The following is an 18,436-nucleotide window of genomic DNA, read 5'->3' as shown; positions in this document are numbered from 1 at the left end:
AAAATTGTTTATATTAGTAGTAGAACCTTAGTCTTAACTAAATAAAAGAACTTTTTTATATAACTGAAAGTTTTTATTAAAAGGAAACAAAAATTACAATCAGAAAAAACTAAAAACTAATAACACTTCTCACATATGAGAATTCAAATCCCCTACAAAAGACAAAATAAAAAACCATTTAAACCCAACCAAACCAAATCTAACGATAGTGTTCCAAGTATAAAATCAAATTAGAAATTCCTTCAAACCAAGACAATAATGCACCTTTCTATCTTCCTTTGATTCATAACTAAGATTTGAATTTTATTGTATTCACAATCTCCTCCATACACACCCTCTTATTACAAAAGTGACATCATTTGGAAAAAAAAAAAACTAAATAAAAGAACTGATGAGAAGGGATAAATAGTTAAATCTTAAACGCATGAAACAACAGAAAAAGCAACCATAGAATTAACAAAAACCAAATGATTATTCAAAACTCACCAAAATAAAAATGATTATTCAAACCCATCACATAGGATAAGTAACTATTAAACTTCTCTCACAGAACTCCTCATGATCCATGCATGCTTTTTTCTTGAGAAGGAAAGTGTAGATAACCTTTTGTACTATTTGTGTATCACTCGGAAGGAAAATCCTGGTCTTTATGTGATTGGCTTTCACTGCTGTTAGATGAATGGAAAAGTTTGGGAGTAGTCCTGACCAAGTTTTGATATGGATTGAGAGAATTATTCATCAAAAGATTTTGATGAGAACTTGAACTCAGCATCTGAAAATGGTTGATTTGTCTTGGATCCATGTCTATTGCTGCAACATTTGAAGCTGGAAAATATGACTGTGTTGTTACTCCAGGAGGACATACCAAAATTTGAGAAGCACTATTCCCAGTTGATAAAGACAATGTTGATGGAAAAGGTACCACATTAATGCTATGTATATGATCTTGTTGGTGTACAAATCCATGGTTTTCCAATTGAGTAACATCAGCTGAAGGCAATTGGTAACCACCAAGTGGCATAGTGTTCAGCATGCCAAGGAAGGAAGGTTGATTTGCTCTTGGTAATAAGAGATTATTTGGCAAAACATGTGACTCATTGCTTTCTCGTTTATGATGTTCCTCGGAATCTGTTCGCTGAGAGTTTCGTGTACTAGACGGTCCGATGTTAAACTGTGAGGTGGTAACTTCATTCGAAGCAGCGAGAGATGGATAACCGAGGGTGAAATTCCTTGGAGAGATGGGTAGTGGTGGAAGTTCATCAATTTCTTGCTTAACTGCATTAAGCAACCAATCAACAACCTTGCTAGGTTGATTGAGCCCTAGTCTATCTTGAAGATCATATAGGTCAATGGCAGTGGGGACTGAAAGCCTTACTCTCCTGTCTCTTAGTCCTCTTATTGTGAAAACCTTGCTATGCCTATCCTTACCTCCGAAGGCGCGAGATACACGAACGATCCTCGGATCTTTTAATCTTAACCATTGCGCTGAGCCAGATGATGCTTTTGCATTTTCTTGATCACTTGAGATTAGACCTTCTTGTTTTAATTGAAAATCTGCTTCTTTTGAACTGTTAGTCATCTTATTTTTCTCATTGTTCTTTCCCATTGTAGAATTTATCCCTTAGATTTTCTTTTCAAACTTCTATTCCACCTTCAAAGATCCTAACTAGAATGAACTTTACTGCATGAATTTGAAGGTTGTCACTCCTTGCTAGTATATCTGCTTCAGAAAACTATGTAATCAAGGTTTAGAAAAATAATAAAAATGAATAATTGAAGATGCTTTTATTTTCAAGAAATTTAACGAAATTCAAAACAGTTTCAAAAGAGATTATGATGCAAACATTTAAACTCAGATCGAATTACCCTTTTCTTAGATATAGCAAAATTAAGTTGCCTTGCCTCAAAAATTGGATATATGTGTAGAACAAATCACTAAGAGATTTCTGACTAAGCTAGCAGCTACTATATTGGACACTATATGAAATAATGAATCATATAAATCAATTGTGATTTATATTAAATCATTAATTTATGAAGATACAAGGACTTCTATGGTATCTATTTAACACAAACATACACCATTTCAATAGATTTAACATCATAAACATGTGTAGTTGAAGAGGTTTATATTAAACCCTAGCTAGCTATAGTTTAAAAAAATATAGTATCTAGCAAAATAAGGATGATGAAGATTACCACTGTTTGATACCATGCATCAAAGGAGAGAAGGACAAAGCGTGCAACATGCTTTTTGATACAAAGTATATATCAAATTTCCAAAGTTTGCTTTGATTACATAGAATAAATTTGGTGAATAAGTTGATGAGTGTGTAGCTTGGAAAAAGAAGAAGATGCTCCAATGGAACCGACCACAATGCACTGAAAGATAAAGCAAAGGAAGATAAGAAGCCACGTGTGATATAACTCACTCTATTGGTCAAATGAATATGGTAGTCAACATCTTATCATTGTTATTGTTATGGTCGGATAAGAATCTGTTATCCCAAACTATGTCCGGATTGAGACTAATAAAATATGTCATATCAATTAAAAAAAGTTAAATATTCATTATTTTTCTGTTTTTGCTTCAATTTCATTAATCCGAAACATGGGTTGCGATATAGTTTAGGAGAAGAGATCTTTATGATTTATGGTCATGCATGATTGACAATGATTTCATTTATGATAATGGTTAGGGTTGATATTTCTTTGTATGTCACAAATTGTGATTGAGTTGTCAATATTTGGGAAAGTAAATAGCTATATCAATGTTAATAATTTCCACATTATGGAATTGTTTTGTTTTCTGTATTTTTTATTTCAGATTTTATGTTTTCAACATTAAATGGGAGTTAATTGGTCTAATTTGATTTCTAACAAAAAAGAAGAAGTTAACAACAAGACCAATGATAAACAGTTAAGTTTTTCTTAGGTTAAGAAAAATATAGTTGAGGTATACTTAACTAATGTTTTCAATTATTGTCATGTGTACATAAATATATACTTTATGGAGAGAGACAAAACTTGTCTTATAATTATTTGTCACAAACAAAACAAAATTCAACAAAATTATCTTTATTTCCTAAATAAATAGAGAAGATCTTAATCATTCAATAATTTATGTGTATAATAAATAATGAATTAAATCTAAAAATCAACAACCATTAGATGATGTATAACATCTTATTGTGTGGGTTAGTTATATAAAAAATAGATATCTAAAGCATAATGTATAAGATTATTTGTAAAGGAAAGGTATAAAAATTATATTTGGTACATATAAATGAACAGAATAACCTAAAGGGACCATCTATTACACGCTTCAAAAAGTGGCTAGTCATGCTTTATCGACAATTACAAAAGATTAAGTTACTTAAAGGCATCACATGGAGGAGACATAGAAGCAAGACAAATTGAATAAAAATGTGTTGTCTTAAATCATGTATCAAATTCTGTTCCATACTAAAATAATGAAACAAATAAAATAAAATAATAAATATTTAATTTTTTAATTAATATAACATATTTTTATTGGTGTGATTTCTATCACAAATTTGCATGAAGGAAAATGTGATCTTAGAGCATAACCATGTAATCACTGCATGCTTTATTATTGGGACATGTTCTCTTTCACCTTCCATTGAAGTAATGATGTTATAGACTCACTCTCATGATGAACATGATAATTAATGTACTCAAAATTCTGAAAAGACTAAAATGGAATTTTCAAAATGGTTGTACAAAAAGACCAGAGTACAAATTGATTAATAGACTTAATCATAGGGTACACACTCATTTTGTTTCTTCTTTTTTCAGTAAGTGGTGCTGCTTTTGTCTATACTATATAAGGAAAGAGTATTACCAAAAGGTAAAACTATAATTTTGGTTATTATAGATTCATTGATCCAAGAGTATGTATATGCAAGGCTAAAATGTTTGATTGTCTAACATTATTTTATTAGAAAAATAATACTGCTTGGACTTTATCATTACAAAAATTCATTTCATGGAATAAGACTTATATTCAACCAGAGAAAGGAGTATATAAGAAGAAGGGAGAAAAAAAGTAACCTTACTTGTATATCACATAGTCAACAATATTTTTTTTTAAAAACAAAACAAACTACTTTTTATTTTTGATCTCTATATGCATATAAAAAATATGATTCAAAAACCAAATGAGAAGTAAAAAATTATCACAATTTGATAGTTAAAATAAGTCATTTAGTAAGATTCAAAAGTTGTGGTGTCAAGTAGAGTCTTTGTATATCATAATTATTTCTGAAAAGGACAAGCACACATATATAGGTGAGGGACCAATATACATAAGTTATCTTTTACAACACTCAGTGAGAAGGACCACACATTTTTGTTGCAGAGAGATATGTATGACGGGCAAGTTGTGATTTTCACTTAGAAGGTTAATGACTAAAAACTCCACCAGTGTATTAATCAATATTTATAATATTAAAACCGAACCTATTATCAAATCGGGGCAGGATACTAATATAGTATTATAGTGATTTAATTAGTGTTTCATTGATTAAACCGTATACTGATGAAGTTAAATATACATATATTTTATACTAATATTAATGTTGAAAAACAATAAAGAAAACAAGAAAAACTTTTATTTGTACAATTTGTTAAAACAAAAAATGTATCACTTGATGGTAGACCATGTTTTAGAAATATAAAAATATATTAGGTGTGTTTGATATTCATACCAACATTTTGGTAAAAAATAAGTTATTTTCATTAAAAAATAATTTTAAATGAAACTGACCGGTACAGTTCAATTGAAGACCGACCTATATAACTAGTTTTGACTGGTTTCATTTGATTTTTGACCATATGATTGTATAGCCGATATAATTATTGTATCGCACCAATATTGAGATTTAAGATCGTTTCACAGGTTGAACCGACAAACACGAAATGATTTTATAACACTGGTATTAATTGCATGTTGTTTTCTTCAAAACAAAGTCAATATACAATCAATTTTGAAGATAAGTAACATACGTGAGTTTTCTTCTCTTCTTCATTTGACAAAGATGATTTGGAAATGGTCTTTCAAAACCCTTTCTTTTTCAGTGTTCCTCGTGAAAATTACCATCACAAATTTCCTTCTACGCTTCTGTCTAACCTTTTGGCAAAAAAAGTACAACCCTGAAAACATAAAGAGTAGAACATCAATTTTTTTTAATAAGCAAAAGATTAATAGATTAAAAGCACAAGCAATGTTAACCCATTACAAATAAAAATTTAAAAACAGGTAAGGTGTTCATACACCAATTTTACATTTTAATTTTAGTCATTTTGTAGAAGGACCTTGGTGACTATAATTAAACATATGAAGCACTAATACGCATTTTAAAGAAAATTTCACACTCAATGGTCGATAAAAATAATAAACATTTTAATGCTTAAAATTAAACCTTTTGGTAGCAGCTTGGTCTTTGGTTTATATATCCTTGGATTGTAATTGTTCTAGGGTTAGAACCCCTGTGCTATTTTAATTAAAAAATTAAAAAAAAAAACACTTTATGAGGTACTAGCTATAGAATGTTTCAGCTTTTAGGTGGTTATTTTGTTTTGTTAGGGCTTTTCAGCTTTTTTCATCAGAGAGTAGTTGTCAACATTATTTCATCTAAATAAATTTTCACTTTGGAAAAGAAAAAGATAAATGATATTTGTTGAACATCAAATGTTTTCGGTTTTTAATATATTTTGGAGATACATGTATACTAAAAAAAAAGAAATAAAAATATAATCTTAAATATAATATTTTAAATTTGACACATAAAGTGAGCCTTCTTTTAAAAAAAATTGGAAATTTTGAATTATCACCAAAATAACATGACTAAGCTAACATGCAGTAACATTATTAATTTCTGAAGTCTGGGCTATTTAATATTCCAAAAAACATATAAATAAAAGGGAGCAAATGAATTCTATTGCTTCAATTTCACAAGAGAAATAAATAAAGTTTATGCAACTTTTAGTTGTTTTTTTTTAGTTCTTTGAGATATGATAAAAAAGTAAGTGAGTTTTATGAGTTCTTTGAGTCAAGATGAAAAGTAAGTGAGGAATAAAAATAATTTGTTATTTTATTAGAAGTTATAAAATTGCATTTAAAAAACCCTAAGAGAAGGAACCTAGTTTATGTTTGTTCAGATCTGCAAGACTTGGATGCAGTAATTGCAAACATAAAAATTTAACCAACTCATTCAGCCAAAGAAGCAATAATCCATTTAGGCACCAAGAAGCTGAAAATTTCTTTGCTGAAAGCTAGTTAAATAAAAGTATATGTACTTTTATTTCTCTTGAAAATAAGTACTAGTAAATAGTAAAAAAAGCTATAACATTGTATAATTCCTAGTTTTCATGAAGGAATTCATGAAATAGGTAAGTACAATATGATTTAGTGAAGTGAGTAGTGAAAAAAATATCATCTAGTTCTGCATGCACTACGCCCTAGCTATAACCCTAATACTTCATTAAACCAAACAAAACATAAAAATTAAAGTAAAAGAACTTAAGAAGTGTAAGAAGAAAAGGAAGAAGAATCTATGCAAGATGATGAAGATGGATTAAGAGTAAGACAAAAACCAAGTTGACCTACTCATTTCTGAATGGAGAAAGGAAAAGATTCCTCTTTGAACTGTTGAAGCTGCTGCATGAGTTATAATCCCTCTAGGAGCACCCTTCTACTTGTACCATAGAGAATGAGACACACATAGTGGTGTTTGCAGATTAGGGAAAAAAAGGGAATAGGACTTGGATTCTAAACAAGTAGTGATGTTCATCTCAAGATGAGAAAAAGATCATCTATCCTGAATGGTGTCTCATTCTTAATTCCGAGACAACCAAAATGTTACTTTTTATTACGTTTTTTTTTCCAACAAATTTCTTTTATATATTTAGCAATATGTGAGTGACCCGTGATAGAAAATAAGACATTATTGAGGACATGTGTTCCTTTACCCTCAAGATGGTTATGAAAAGAATGACTGATAAAGAACTGGTTGAGTGGGAAGGGTACAAAATATGACAATTATGGTCTAATAAAATGGTCCATTGATTAATAATAGAAGCCTTTGGTCAGAGCTCATGAGAGATCACTCTCACCTTCCTCAGTAGTCAGAATGCATCAGCAGCAGAAGCAACAGAAGCTGCAGTTTTTGTGGCATTTTCTTTTGTCTTGTTTGATTTTTATCTGGAACAATTCATAAGTGAAAAGTGAAAACATTTCAAAACAGATTTTACTAGATGTCAAATTTCCTTACACCATAAAAAAAGAAAAGAAAAATAACATATATCACATAAATACAGTGGCATGTGCAATTTGTTTAAGATATAGGTAGATTTGTATGATAGTTTTGTAGATAAATATATTATTTTTGTATATTTTTGGGTACACTGAAAAATGGATAACAGGTGCAATGAGACTCCCAACTGATGAAAATGGTAAATGTATATAAGAAAAGAAAAACTAGAGAAGATGGGATGATATGTGTACAGGAAAATAAGAATGGTTTGAAATAAAATATCTTGCCTTATTTGTATAATTAAGTTTTGTATAATGTTGTATAATATTATTTTTTAGAAAAATAGAGCATCACTTTTTTCTCTCTATCATTCTTTATAAATAAAATATGAAATATGTTGTAACAAAGAACATTTTGGTCATTGATATTGGAAGGTGAAGGTAGGTATGATTCCTGATATACAAGTCTCATTGCAATCATGTACCAAGTTTATGTCTTCCTTAACTGATCATCAATACCAAGTTTATGCCATATATTAAACTATGCATACAAATTATGTGCCTTTTTTGTAGCAGAAAACGATTTTGTTCAATATTTGACATATGATTTTGCTCAATATCGTCTAAGTTTTAAAATGTTCATTTAGTGGAAAAAATATATTTCATTTTCGTAATCATTTTTGGATGTTTGAGGGAGTTAAAATGACAGTATCAATTTATTTAACAACAAAATGATGACAGCAACAATTCAACCAATTTATTTCATTTTGTCTTCAAACCACAATTTTAAACTGTTTAGAAAATCTAATATTTTATCATATAGTTTCCCTTTAAATTTCTTTTCTACCATTGACTCATCCATCTTCTTCAACTTATCCTTCTTCCTTTCTAGAAAAAAGTATATTCTTGGCTACATCGGCATTTTATGACCCCCCATAAAATAGTAAGGAATAAGTGAAATTTGCAGGTCAAAATATAATTAATAATGGGAGTTTAAAACAAATTATGAGGAAAATGAAATAGTATTGTTTATTTGAAAAATGAATTTAATTATTTAAAATAATTTATACTTATATTTCAAGAAAAATATCTCAGGAAAATTGTCAGAAGTGTGAAAAATTAAATTTTATTGTTCATTATTATTGTTACTCAATTTAGATTTATGTCCAAAATGTTTTGTTTTTTTGGTCACCTCCTTCATGTACATTTAATGATCTCATATTTTATTCACTCCCGTCACACCGCAATTTTAATATATCATCATCAACTGTGTTGATATAATACAAGAACTACTATGAATAACAAAATTAATACAACTATGATAATTTAGTTTTTATAAATTCATTTTAAATATAATATTTATACATTGTCAATATAAAAAAAATCATATTACTAGTTCATCCTCCATTATTTATATATATTATTTTGATTTAAGAGTCAATTAATATTAAAATATAATAATGATGAATAATAGTGTAAAAAACTTAACATTATCTTAAACAGACATATATATTAAACAAATAATTTTAGATAAAATAGGAAAGAAAATCAAATAATAAAGACCTATACAAGAACTTGTAATTGGAAATTATGAGTGATTAACAATGCAACATCATTTGAAGACATTTATCTGAAGCAACATGGTAAACAAGAGAAGCAGAAACACCAACTTTTTCCACCTTTCTTTGCTGGTTCTTTCTCAGTTTCAGGTTTAGAAAGCTCCACTTGCTTCTCTTGATGTTGCTGTTGCTGTTGATGTTCATTTTTTTCTTCCTTTTCTGACTCTAATATTGAAGAACTATTCATTCTTCCATCCATTGTTAATCTGAAATATAACAAGAAAAAAATGATGGTTAATACTATTAGTATGATATCATACCCTTTAAACAAATCAAAACAAATGATTTAACAGATAGGATAAATGAAACTGAAATTATTAATGCATCTCTATTTTGATCTGTGTTAACTCAGATTCCATCAAACAATGATATCTAATTGATTTCAATAATAGTTGAGATAAGAATAACATGTAACATAGATATGATGAACCTTACATAGGAAATTGAAATGAACGATCGCTTTCCATTGATCGATAAGAAACACTGTGATAGTTCTTAGCTTCATCGCTAAGGACTATTGCTTGAATTACTTCTTTACTATGATCTTTTGGAGTTTGATCTACCGTAGGTATCTTAGCATGTACAGGTGATTCCACTTTCTTATGCTCATTCTCCATAATTAAATTCGCAGTTTCTTCGGATGTATCCGACGATATCGAATGTCTTTTCACTTGTTTGTTGTCATGATCTACCTCTTGAACAGATGGGAGCATCATAGGATTAGGCATGCTGATTAAATCATTAGTCCAAGGAAATTCTCCAGATTTATTATTGACTGAAAAAACATGATCCCTAGAGAAACTTGCGTTCCCTAAGTGTATACTAAATAGTGATTCATTTGATTGAACACTCCATTCCATATGATTTGGACTAGAAAATATAGAAGATGGAATTCTATTAGGGTCATAGCCAGATGAACACATCATTTGCATTGGAGGAGGAGAATGTGTAATTGATTCACCATTGTAACTCCATGCATTAGAGTTATTATAACCATTCATATCATTCTTGGAATCAAAGTTATCTATGTTATGATGATCATCATTTTCTGAATCATCATCATTTGAGTCTAGTGAAGAATCTGATGAAATAGAAGAGCTTGAATCCTTCTTATGAGGAATGTGATAATCTTCATCCTTAGGAAGTTCAAAATGCACTTTCAATTTCTTACCACTTCCTCTCTTATTCTCATAACTCAAGAAAGCCATTAACTTTGGAACTCTACAATAGAAAAACAAGTAGAGTTAACAAGTTAGAGAAAAGAGATTATTTGTATAAGATGATTTTTTGGGCACAAAAAGAAGAATAAGATTGAACATTTTAATATAGGCCATGCACATAAGAACTATAACATGTTACACAAGAAGAGATTATTTATGTTGCATTGCATTACAACAATTGATCTACATAGAAAAATGCTAAATAAATGTTATATCAACAAGTACAACACGGTTGAAAAGTTATAAAACATAGTGAAATACAAACCAAAAAAGCTTCAATTTTTAATTCACCGTTCAATCAGAAAATTGGTGCAAGAACCCAAAAAAAATGCGATTGACCAATTTTGCAACACCAATTAGGGGATGGAAAATAACAATGAATTTTACAATGAAAATTAATTAGAAGAGGGAAAAGAGTTAATGCGGGATATGAAATTTAAGAACATAAAAACTGGGTTTTGGGTCTAAGGTTTTGTTTGAACAGATAAAGACAGAGATGACAATGTTTAATTAGTGGAGAGAATTTCGGTAATTACTCTGTTTATGTATCAAAGTGATTATTTATTACACATCAAAACAAACTTAACAACTTTTGGTCAAAGCCTAATGAAATTCATTTTTGTTTTAGAGGGCCTAATAAAAATATTTTATTATAAGATTTATATTAATAGAGTACCTGTCAATGAATGGTTATTTGAAATGATATGTGTTTGTTTCCTTCTAAATAAAACTAAGATCCTAATCTTATATATGGAAAATTTCATGTTGAAATGCAATACCATAGCTTATCATGTAATATTTAAATAAGTTAATATCATAAGCCAAAAATAACAATGTTTGAACTTATGACCTTAGATTAATTAGTCAGGTTCTGAATTTATAAGACAATAGATAGTAATATTCAATTTAAAGAAGGGCAAAGTTGAAAATAAGATAATAATGGAGGGTAATTACAGAACTAAAATAAAAGAAGTTATCCTCAGAGTTTGTGATTCTAATTGATATGCTATCAGAATGATGAAATTTTTTGGTATCTCTATATCATACATGAATAAAGCTTAACATAAAAAATAGTTGCTATGGTAGGAGTGTTGCACCCTCGGTTCTTCAATGCAGGAGTTTTTTCATTTATCTGTAAGCTATGTTATTTTCTTTACCCTTTTAAGCTTTGTTCACAACTCACAAAATACTAAGTACTTATCTTTTGGACACTGCTTAGATAACCCTGAAAATGAATGAAATGTGTAGTAAATACAACTCGAATAGAACACTCTTATGTATATCTGATTCATCTATTTGAAAACTTTATTCATAGTTATATACCCTGAACCGAATACCACATATCGAGTTCGTTATAAATGAAGTCTTGTAATAATAATATAAAAACTAATGAAAGTTATAGAACTTATACTGATAATGCATACCGAAATTGCTAATGTGTATCATGTAACTATGCTTTAATGACACTGATAAGCCTTCTGATTATTTGCAGCAACAGAAAGTTACCATATTCAGAATCCATGTATCCATATAACATCACCAGGGGTAATTACATGTCTTAGTTCTTCATTTCATGACAGAATGTCTAAGGTGACAAGTGATAGCAGAAGTGACATGAAGGTATATCAATCCCATCCTTTAATGTCTTAGGTAACAAGTTATTTGTTTTCTTTAATGATTTATACCATACATATCTTTTCATATATGTATTAATAACATATTTCTTAAGAATGGGAATACCCGATCAACATAAAAGAACAAGAATAGTCACCTACACGGCCATATGGTTCTCTTTGGTATGGGTACGAGTACATAATATGCGGTACATTTACATTAGAGGTACATTTGGAGGATTTCTATAGCTCCATGTATAGTCGTGTGTATTTATTGTAGGTTTGAATCAGCTTTTGTTTCACCATAGGAGAAATACCCAATAATAAAATTATTTGTTGTTTATTGTAACTGACTCAGTTAGGTGAATGTACATCATCAATTACTCTTCTTCTTGTTGTTCTCTCTTTTACTTTATGAAAATCTGGTTCGTATCTTATAGGGAACTTATTCGTAAAAGAACCATGAATTGATATATAAAAACCAATTTATCATTCTCTACCAAAATGAGAGAATTGTGTTTCAATGAGCAACGGTAGCCTAATTTCCCATAGTCCAAGTTCTTTTGTATCCTCACTTGGTGTAACAATTAAAAGGTACTTCTTGTGCCAGGTTATGGCATTGAGGAGAAGAAGGGCAAATGAAAGAACAGAAACTTATGTACTATTAGAGCCAGGGAAGGATGAAAAATTTGTTAGTGAGGAAGAGTTGAAGGCCATATTGAAAGTGTGGCTTGAAAATTGGCCTGGAAAGTCTCTTCCTCCTGATCTTGCAAGATATGAGAGCATTGATGATGCTGTTTCATTCCTAGTGAGATCTGTTTGTGAACTTGAAATTGATGGTAATGTTGGTTCAGTACAATGGTATGAAGTTCGTTTGGAGTGAATAGTGTTATTCATACATCACTTGGTGGATCATAACTTTTGGTTCTCTTGTTATGGACACAAACATGTTAACCTTGTTTTATTGGAATTTGGAAGTGTAGTGTTGTACCTATTTACTAGTTACCTGAGTCTTATTACAACCAAAAGTTTTAATGAGGGTCAATAATTTTTCTAGCAAAAGTTATTTTGGTCTCTTTAAATATTGAAAAATGTTGCATATATATGAAACCATTTCACTTACTTTCACCTAAGATTGTAAATGGTAGTAAAATGAAGCCATTTATTTAGAATTTTGGCAGAAGGTCAACTAAGTTTGTATATGGTGTTATTTTAGGAGAAGCTAAAGCCTTAGTGATTTAGTACAAAAAGGCTTTTGTATGCTATAAAAAATCTTACAATTTGTGATGCAGAATAGAATGACCCTATAGGAAACCTTCAAGTAAAGTTCTTCAATATTCGCAGTAACCATAACCGCGACAGTAATCGCTACGACAATTTAAAACACTGACAGTAGTTAACATGAAATTACCACTGTTATACATATACAAAATTAAAAATTACAAGGCAACCAAAATAGAACATTGGCAAAGTTTATAACTTTATGCTACCACCCTGAGTTTATATCAGAAACATAACTGTTATTGGTAATTTGGTTACAGAGGACATCATGAAATCATTTGAGCTCTTATACCAAAGAAAATGAACAAAAAGACATGCATTGGTAATCCTATCATGAAGTCATTTACAACATAAAACTTGAGGAAATGATTAAAATATATTTTTATATGAATTATACATAATTTTATGTTGTACTTGCAGTGGCTGCAACTACACTAGCAATGCAAAAATATGTTAGACTGGTTGTGCATATTTATTTTTTCTTTTTATAATACACTTCTAACTAAATTGTATATAACAATAAAATAGATACTTTTTTACCATCTTTTTTTAAATATCATGTAAATTGCACTCTAACTACCATTTAATATTATTTCTTAATTGATCAGAGATAATGAATACTTTGAATAGGGTAAAGATAAAAAATATTTCTTAATTGATTATAATATTTATTATTTATGCATGACAGTATAAAGATTTCCACATAATAATTTCATCATCCATGAATAATGATTAATTACGAATGGTGAATTAGTGAAGTAACAAATGCTAAATTGAAAATGTAAGGGCGTGTTTGATTTTAAGAAATATTTTCTACTCCTATTTCCTATTTTCATTTTCAAAAAACAATTTTCATTTTCATATTTTCATTTCTTTAAAACATGTTTTTTATTATCATTTTCAAAATCTTCACTCTAAACATGAGAAATTGGGACAACTACCATTCTAATTAATTTAATTTTAAATTTTAATCACTAATGTAGTCAAACCAAAATTTTATAGGATGTTTATGTATTTGATACTTGCATTTTCTTTTCTAACAGATTTTAGATTAACAATACATTGAACATATTTAATTGTTGGGCTTAATCAGTAGTCACCATAAAAAAATGTCAAAAGTCACAATGAGTATCATGCAATTGCAGACACTCTTCGAAAAAATTGAAGATAAAATAAATTAGTAATATATAAGTGCTCTATTATTATTATTATTATTTAATTAAGGTTGTAATAACTTCAATGAACGTCAATTTTATCAAAAAAATCATATATTTCATACACATCATTGAACTATTTCAATAGTACCATAAGAGGGAATAAAAACTTGTTATTTTGAGAGATAAAGAAATAAATTCTATCACGAGGATGTGTAATGGTCTGATAAGGGACACATTCATTACTTGAATTTGACATGTTGATTATTGGAGAGAGTAATTAAAAAATATATTCTGCCCAGTCCATATATTCTGATGTTTAAGGTTATGGATATAGTTTAAAAAAATACTATTTTACTAAAATAGCAACATTTAATGCACATTCAAAATTGGATTAAAAAGAAATGAAACATATGGTGCAAAGAGAAGTAATAAATAAGGGTATAATTGAAATTGGAAAGTAAAATATAAATGTGTATTGAGTTTCTAAAACATCAAAAGATTTGGAATAACGTGGAAAAATTAAAACATCAAAAGATATGGAATGACCCCTTCATACATACTCGATTAATTAGGGTCGGGGATGGATGAACCCTGTTCGTGGATTAACGAAAACATGCAAAAGCTCTATTTACCTCTGCCATTCTATGAGTCTCTTCCTTTTTACGTATGGCATCGCCACTCCCTTTGGTAGCATCCACTAATTCAGAACTTAATTTGAAAGCCATGGGAATGACATTTTCTCATTTTCAAAATTTCCGGAAATGAAGCTCATATTTTCTGAAATATAAAATAAAAACAACAATGCAAACATATTTCTACCATTCTTTTCTAATTTCGTTGAAAATGAAAACAAAAAATGATCAAAGCAAACACACCCTAAAATTTCTTTAAAAATGAATATCAAATCCTTTTGTAATGTGTATAAAGATTAGAGGGAGTATTATATTTTTTGGGTACTACAAAGAGTATCATCTCACCATATGGATAAGTAATTAAGCTCTTTCGGAGTGCATGACCACCCTTCCCAACAAGTATCGCTATCTGAAATCAAATTCTTAATCATTTAGTCATCATTGGGATCTACAGGACGTGATGGAGTATTATATGAATAAGGACCCTCTAGCACAAAATAAGTATGTTCTCATTGTTAGATTAATGTCATAATCTAAATGGTCCATGTTATGAGAAGTTACTAGTTTAAATGAAAGTGCCTAATGTGATGGTGATTGACAATTGAAGAATCAAACTAGTGGGGGTGTATTGTTAACTCCCTCTCCTCTCACTCCATGGGAAGTTTCCATGATAGTGGAGGAGTTATAACTCCTCCTACACCCTTCTATAAATAGAGACATTCAGTTTCCTTCCTTCTCTTTTCTATAAATAAAGGAACGCATAAATGGAAGGTAGAGAGGTGAGAACAAAGACAACCAGAAAGACAACTAGAAAGTGTGTAAAGGGAAACACAAATGGAATCATGTATCCCTTACTACTATTCTTTTATCACATTTGAATGTCATAATATTAAAGTCCTAAATTAAGGGGTTCTTATGAACCATTAAAGGCTCATAAAAGTTTTTAAAAGTCTAACAATTAGTATCAGATCATCAAGTTAGAAACATTATGACATTCCTTGTGTTTCTCTAATAGAATCATGTGCACACTTCTATTTTGTAACCTTCACAACCAATTTTCAAAAAATTGTATTTACCATTAATGCCAAAGTGAAGATGGTAAATGTAGAAGTGGTGTTGTTTGATGACACCAACTTCCTATGTTGCTCTATTATGTTAATTATACTCTAGTGATTAATTCTCACTCCCTAAATTTCCAATATACATGAAAGTGTTATCCATAATATAATATTGAAGTATATAAGAATGGTATAAATTAAGTAGAGTGTAGACAAATTAAGCACATGTTGATGGCTTCATGTCTCAAAAGGGAGCATTGAATTTAAATTAAAAAACAGAGGCTAATAAATGTATGCATGTATATTATGTTCATTATTTGTGTTTATTTATTAATTATGATGCATATTTTGATTATCTAAAGGTAAATCATTGCATGTAATTAATATTATGATGATGTAAGAATAATTAATTGGGGTTGTTAATTAATTATAACACATATTTTGATCTTCCAAAGGTGAATCACTGCATGTATTTAATGACATTAAAGTTTTAAACATATTTTTTTGTGATCGTTTATCCAAAGAAAACAAACATGTTTAAAAGTATGATTAATTACTCATTAAAAAATAATGTCGGACATCATTAATAAATGTTTAATGCATAAAGCTTTATTCAAAGCATTAAAGTGCGAACATGTCTTATTTCCGCTTCATTTGATGCATTCACCTTAAGCAACAAATGTGTCAAGTTCAACGGACTGAACTATGTTGATTGGTCCGAATAGTTATAGTTTTCACTAGGTGTTATGGAGTGAGACTTGGACATCATTATAGATAATGTACCAACCATAACTAAGACCAGCTTGGAGGTAGACAAGACTCTATATGAGGCTTGGAAGCGGTCAAACAGGTTGAGTCTTAGGTTGACTTTATGTCTAAGACGAATAATGCGATGGAATTTATGAGAATGATCGAGGAGTACTCCCAATCAGACAATACTGATAAGTTTGTGGTGGGGAATCTCATAATAGAGCTGACGACCAAGAAGTTTGACTGGTCGTAGTCCATTCATGATCATGTAACTAGCATAGCAATTTTGGCTGCGAAAATGAAAGACATAAGGATAGAGGTGACAAAAGCATTCTTGGTACAGTTCATCATTAACTCCTTTCATGTTGAGTTTGGTAAATTCCAGGAGAACTATAACACCATAAAGGATAAATGGAATTTTCAGGAAGTAAATGTTATGCTCGTTGAGGAGGAGGGGAGGTTAAAGTAAATTAAGAGTGACTTCATTCACTTGTCCATTTAGGAGCCAAGTAGCACTAGGAGATTCAGGCCAAACAATATGAACAAAGGAAAATATCCTCATTAAAGAAGGGAAAATCAATAAAGAAATGAAGTGTTTCTTTTGTAAGAAGAATGAGCATTATAGCAAGGATTGTCCGAAAAGGAAGAAATGGTTCGAAAAGAAAGGTAAACATTTTGTTTCTGTTATAGATGAATCATTTCTTATTGAGGTTCCTAATAATACTTGGTGGTTAGACTTTGGTGTAACAACTCATGTGTCACATATTGTGTAGAGATTCTTTTCAATCTGAATCTAGGAAACTGAGAAGTTTCTTTACATGGAGAACAGAATGAAGACACGAGTTCATAGAATGTGACATACATATTGATCCTAGATAATGGAAACTATTTAGATATTGAAAAGTGTCTTTATGTTCCTGAATGTTCTAGGAACTTGGTTTCTGTTGTTAGGCTGAATTGTATAGGTTTTAATTTTAAGATTGAGCATTTTGGTTTTAAATTATGTAAACATTCGTACTATTTCGGTTATGGTATATTTAATGAACGATTTATATTGCTTCAATCTGAATTTTAAATTTAAGGAATCTTTATTTAATGTTGAACATGATGTTGGTGGCAAGCTTAAAGATTTTGATAAATATTATGCTTACTTGTGGCATAAAAGATTAGGCCATATATCCAAAGAAAGGATAATGATGTTAACAAAAAGTGAGATTTTACCTCTTTTGGATTTTGGCGATTGGGATGTTTGTTTAGATTGTATTAATGGAAAACAAACTAAACACATATCAAAGAACTCAGCCACAAGAAGAAGCAAACTTCTTGAATTGATACACATGGATATTTGTGATCCTTTTGATGTTCCATCTTAGGGTGGTAAAAAATATTTCATCACTTTTATAGACGATCACTCACGTTATTGTTACCTATATTTGTTGCATGAAAAATCTCAATCATTAGATGTCCTAAAGGTATTCATTGACGAGGTTTAAAGGCAACTTGAAAAGAAGGTTAAAGTTGTGAGGTCTGACAGAGGTGGTGAGTATTATGGAAAATATAATGAGAATGAACAATGTTTGGGATCATTTGCAAATTTTCTCGAAAGTCGAGACATATGTGCTCAATACACTATGCCTTACACACCGCAATAAAATGGTGTGGCTGAAAGGGAGAATTGTACACTAATGCAAATGGTTAGGTCAATGTTAAGTTATTATGAGGTACATTTATCGTTGTTGATGTACGCATTAAGGACCATTATGTATATGCTAAATAGAGTTCCTAGTAATGCAGTTCCTAAAACTCCCTATGAATTACGGACTAGTAGGA

The 18,436-nt window shown here is 29.8% G+C and overlaps 3 protein-coding genes across 5 annotated transcripts; 1 reads left to right on the top strand and 2 right to left on the bottom strand.

Moving 5' to 3' along the window:
* On the bottom strand, positions 556-2,426 carry LOC109335203 (transcription factor TCP13-like). 3 transcript variants are annotated; one of them, XM_019571316.1, is made up of 2 exons: positions 2,200-2,426; positions 556-1,733 (listed from the first exon to the last, which is right to left on the bottom strand). In XM_019571316.1, the coding sequence occupies exon 2, from the start codon at positions 1,604-1,606 to the stop codon at positions 623-625; it is 984 nt and encodes a 327-aa protein (XP_019426861.1). In that variant the 5' UTR covers positions 1,607-1,733; positions 2,200-2,426; the 3' UTR covers positions 556-622. The 3 variants fall into 3 exon arrangements, with proteins under 3 accessions (XP_019426861.1, XP_019426862.1, XP_019426863.1); XM_019571317.1 differs by having other exon boundaries at positions 556-1,720; XM_019571318.1 differs by having other exon boundaries at positions 556-1,723; positions 2,203-2,426.
* Positions 8,903-10,110, bottom strand: LOC109335538 (origin recognition complex subunit 3-like). The gene is made up of 2 exons (XM_019571674.1): positions 9,331-10,110; positions 8,903-9,101 (listed from the first exon to the last, which is right to left on the bottom strand). The coding sequence occupies exons 1-2, from the start codon at positions 10,101-10,103 to the stop codon at positions 8,903-8,905; spliced, it is 972 nt and encodes a 323-aa protein (XP_019427219.1). The 5' UTR covers positions 10,104-10,110.
* On the top strand, positions 11,134-12,729 carry LOC109335229 (protein CHLORORESPIRATORY REDUCTION 7, chloroplastic). The gene is made up of 3 exons (XM_019571344.1): positions 11,134-11,249; positions 11,608-11,735; positions 12,339-12,729. Exons 1-3 carry the CDS (start codon positions 11,195-11,197, stop codon positions 12,609-12,611), a joined length of 456 nt encoding a protein of 151 aa, XP_019426889.1. The 5' UTR covers positions 11,134-11,194; the 3' UTR covers positions 12,612-12,729.

This window comes from Lupinus angustifolius, chromosome LG20, assembly GCF_001865875.1.
Source record: "Lupinus angustifolius cultivar Tanjil chromosome LG20, LupAngTanjil_v1.0, whole genome shotgun sequence".
NCBI classification, from domain to species: domain Eukaryota; kingdom Viridiplantae; phylum Streptophyta; class Magnoliopsida; order Fabales; family Fabaceae; genus Lupinus; species Lupinus angustifolius.
The sequence above is the reverse complement of the archived record's forward strand: the minus strand, read 5'-3'. Positions and strand labels throughout refer to the sequence as shown.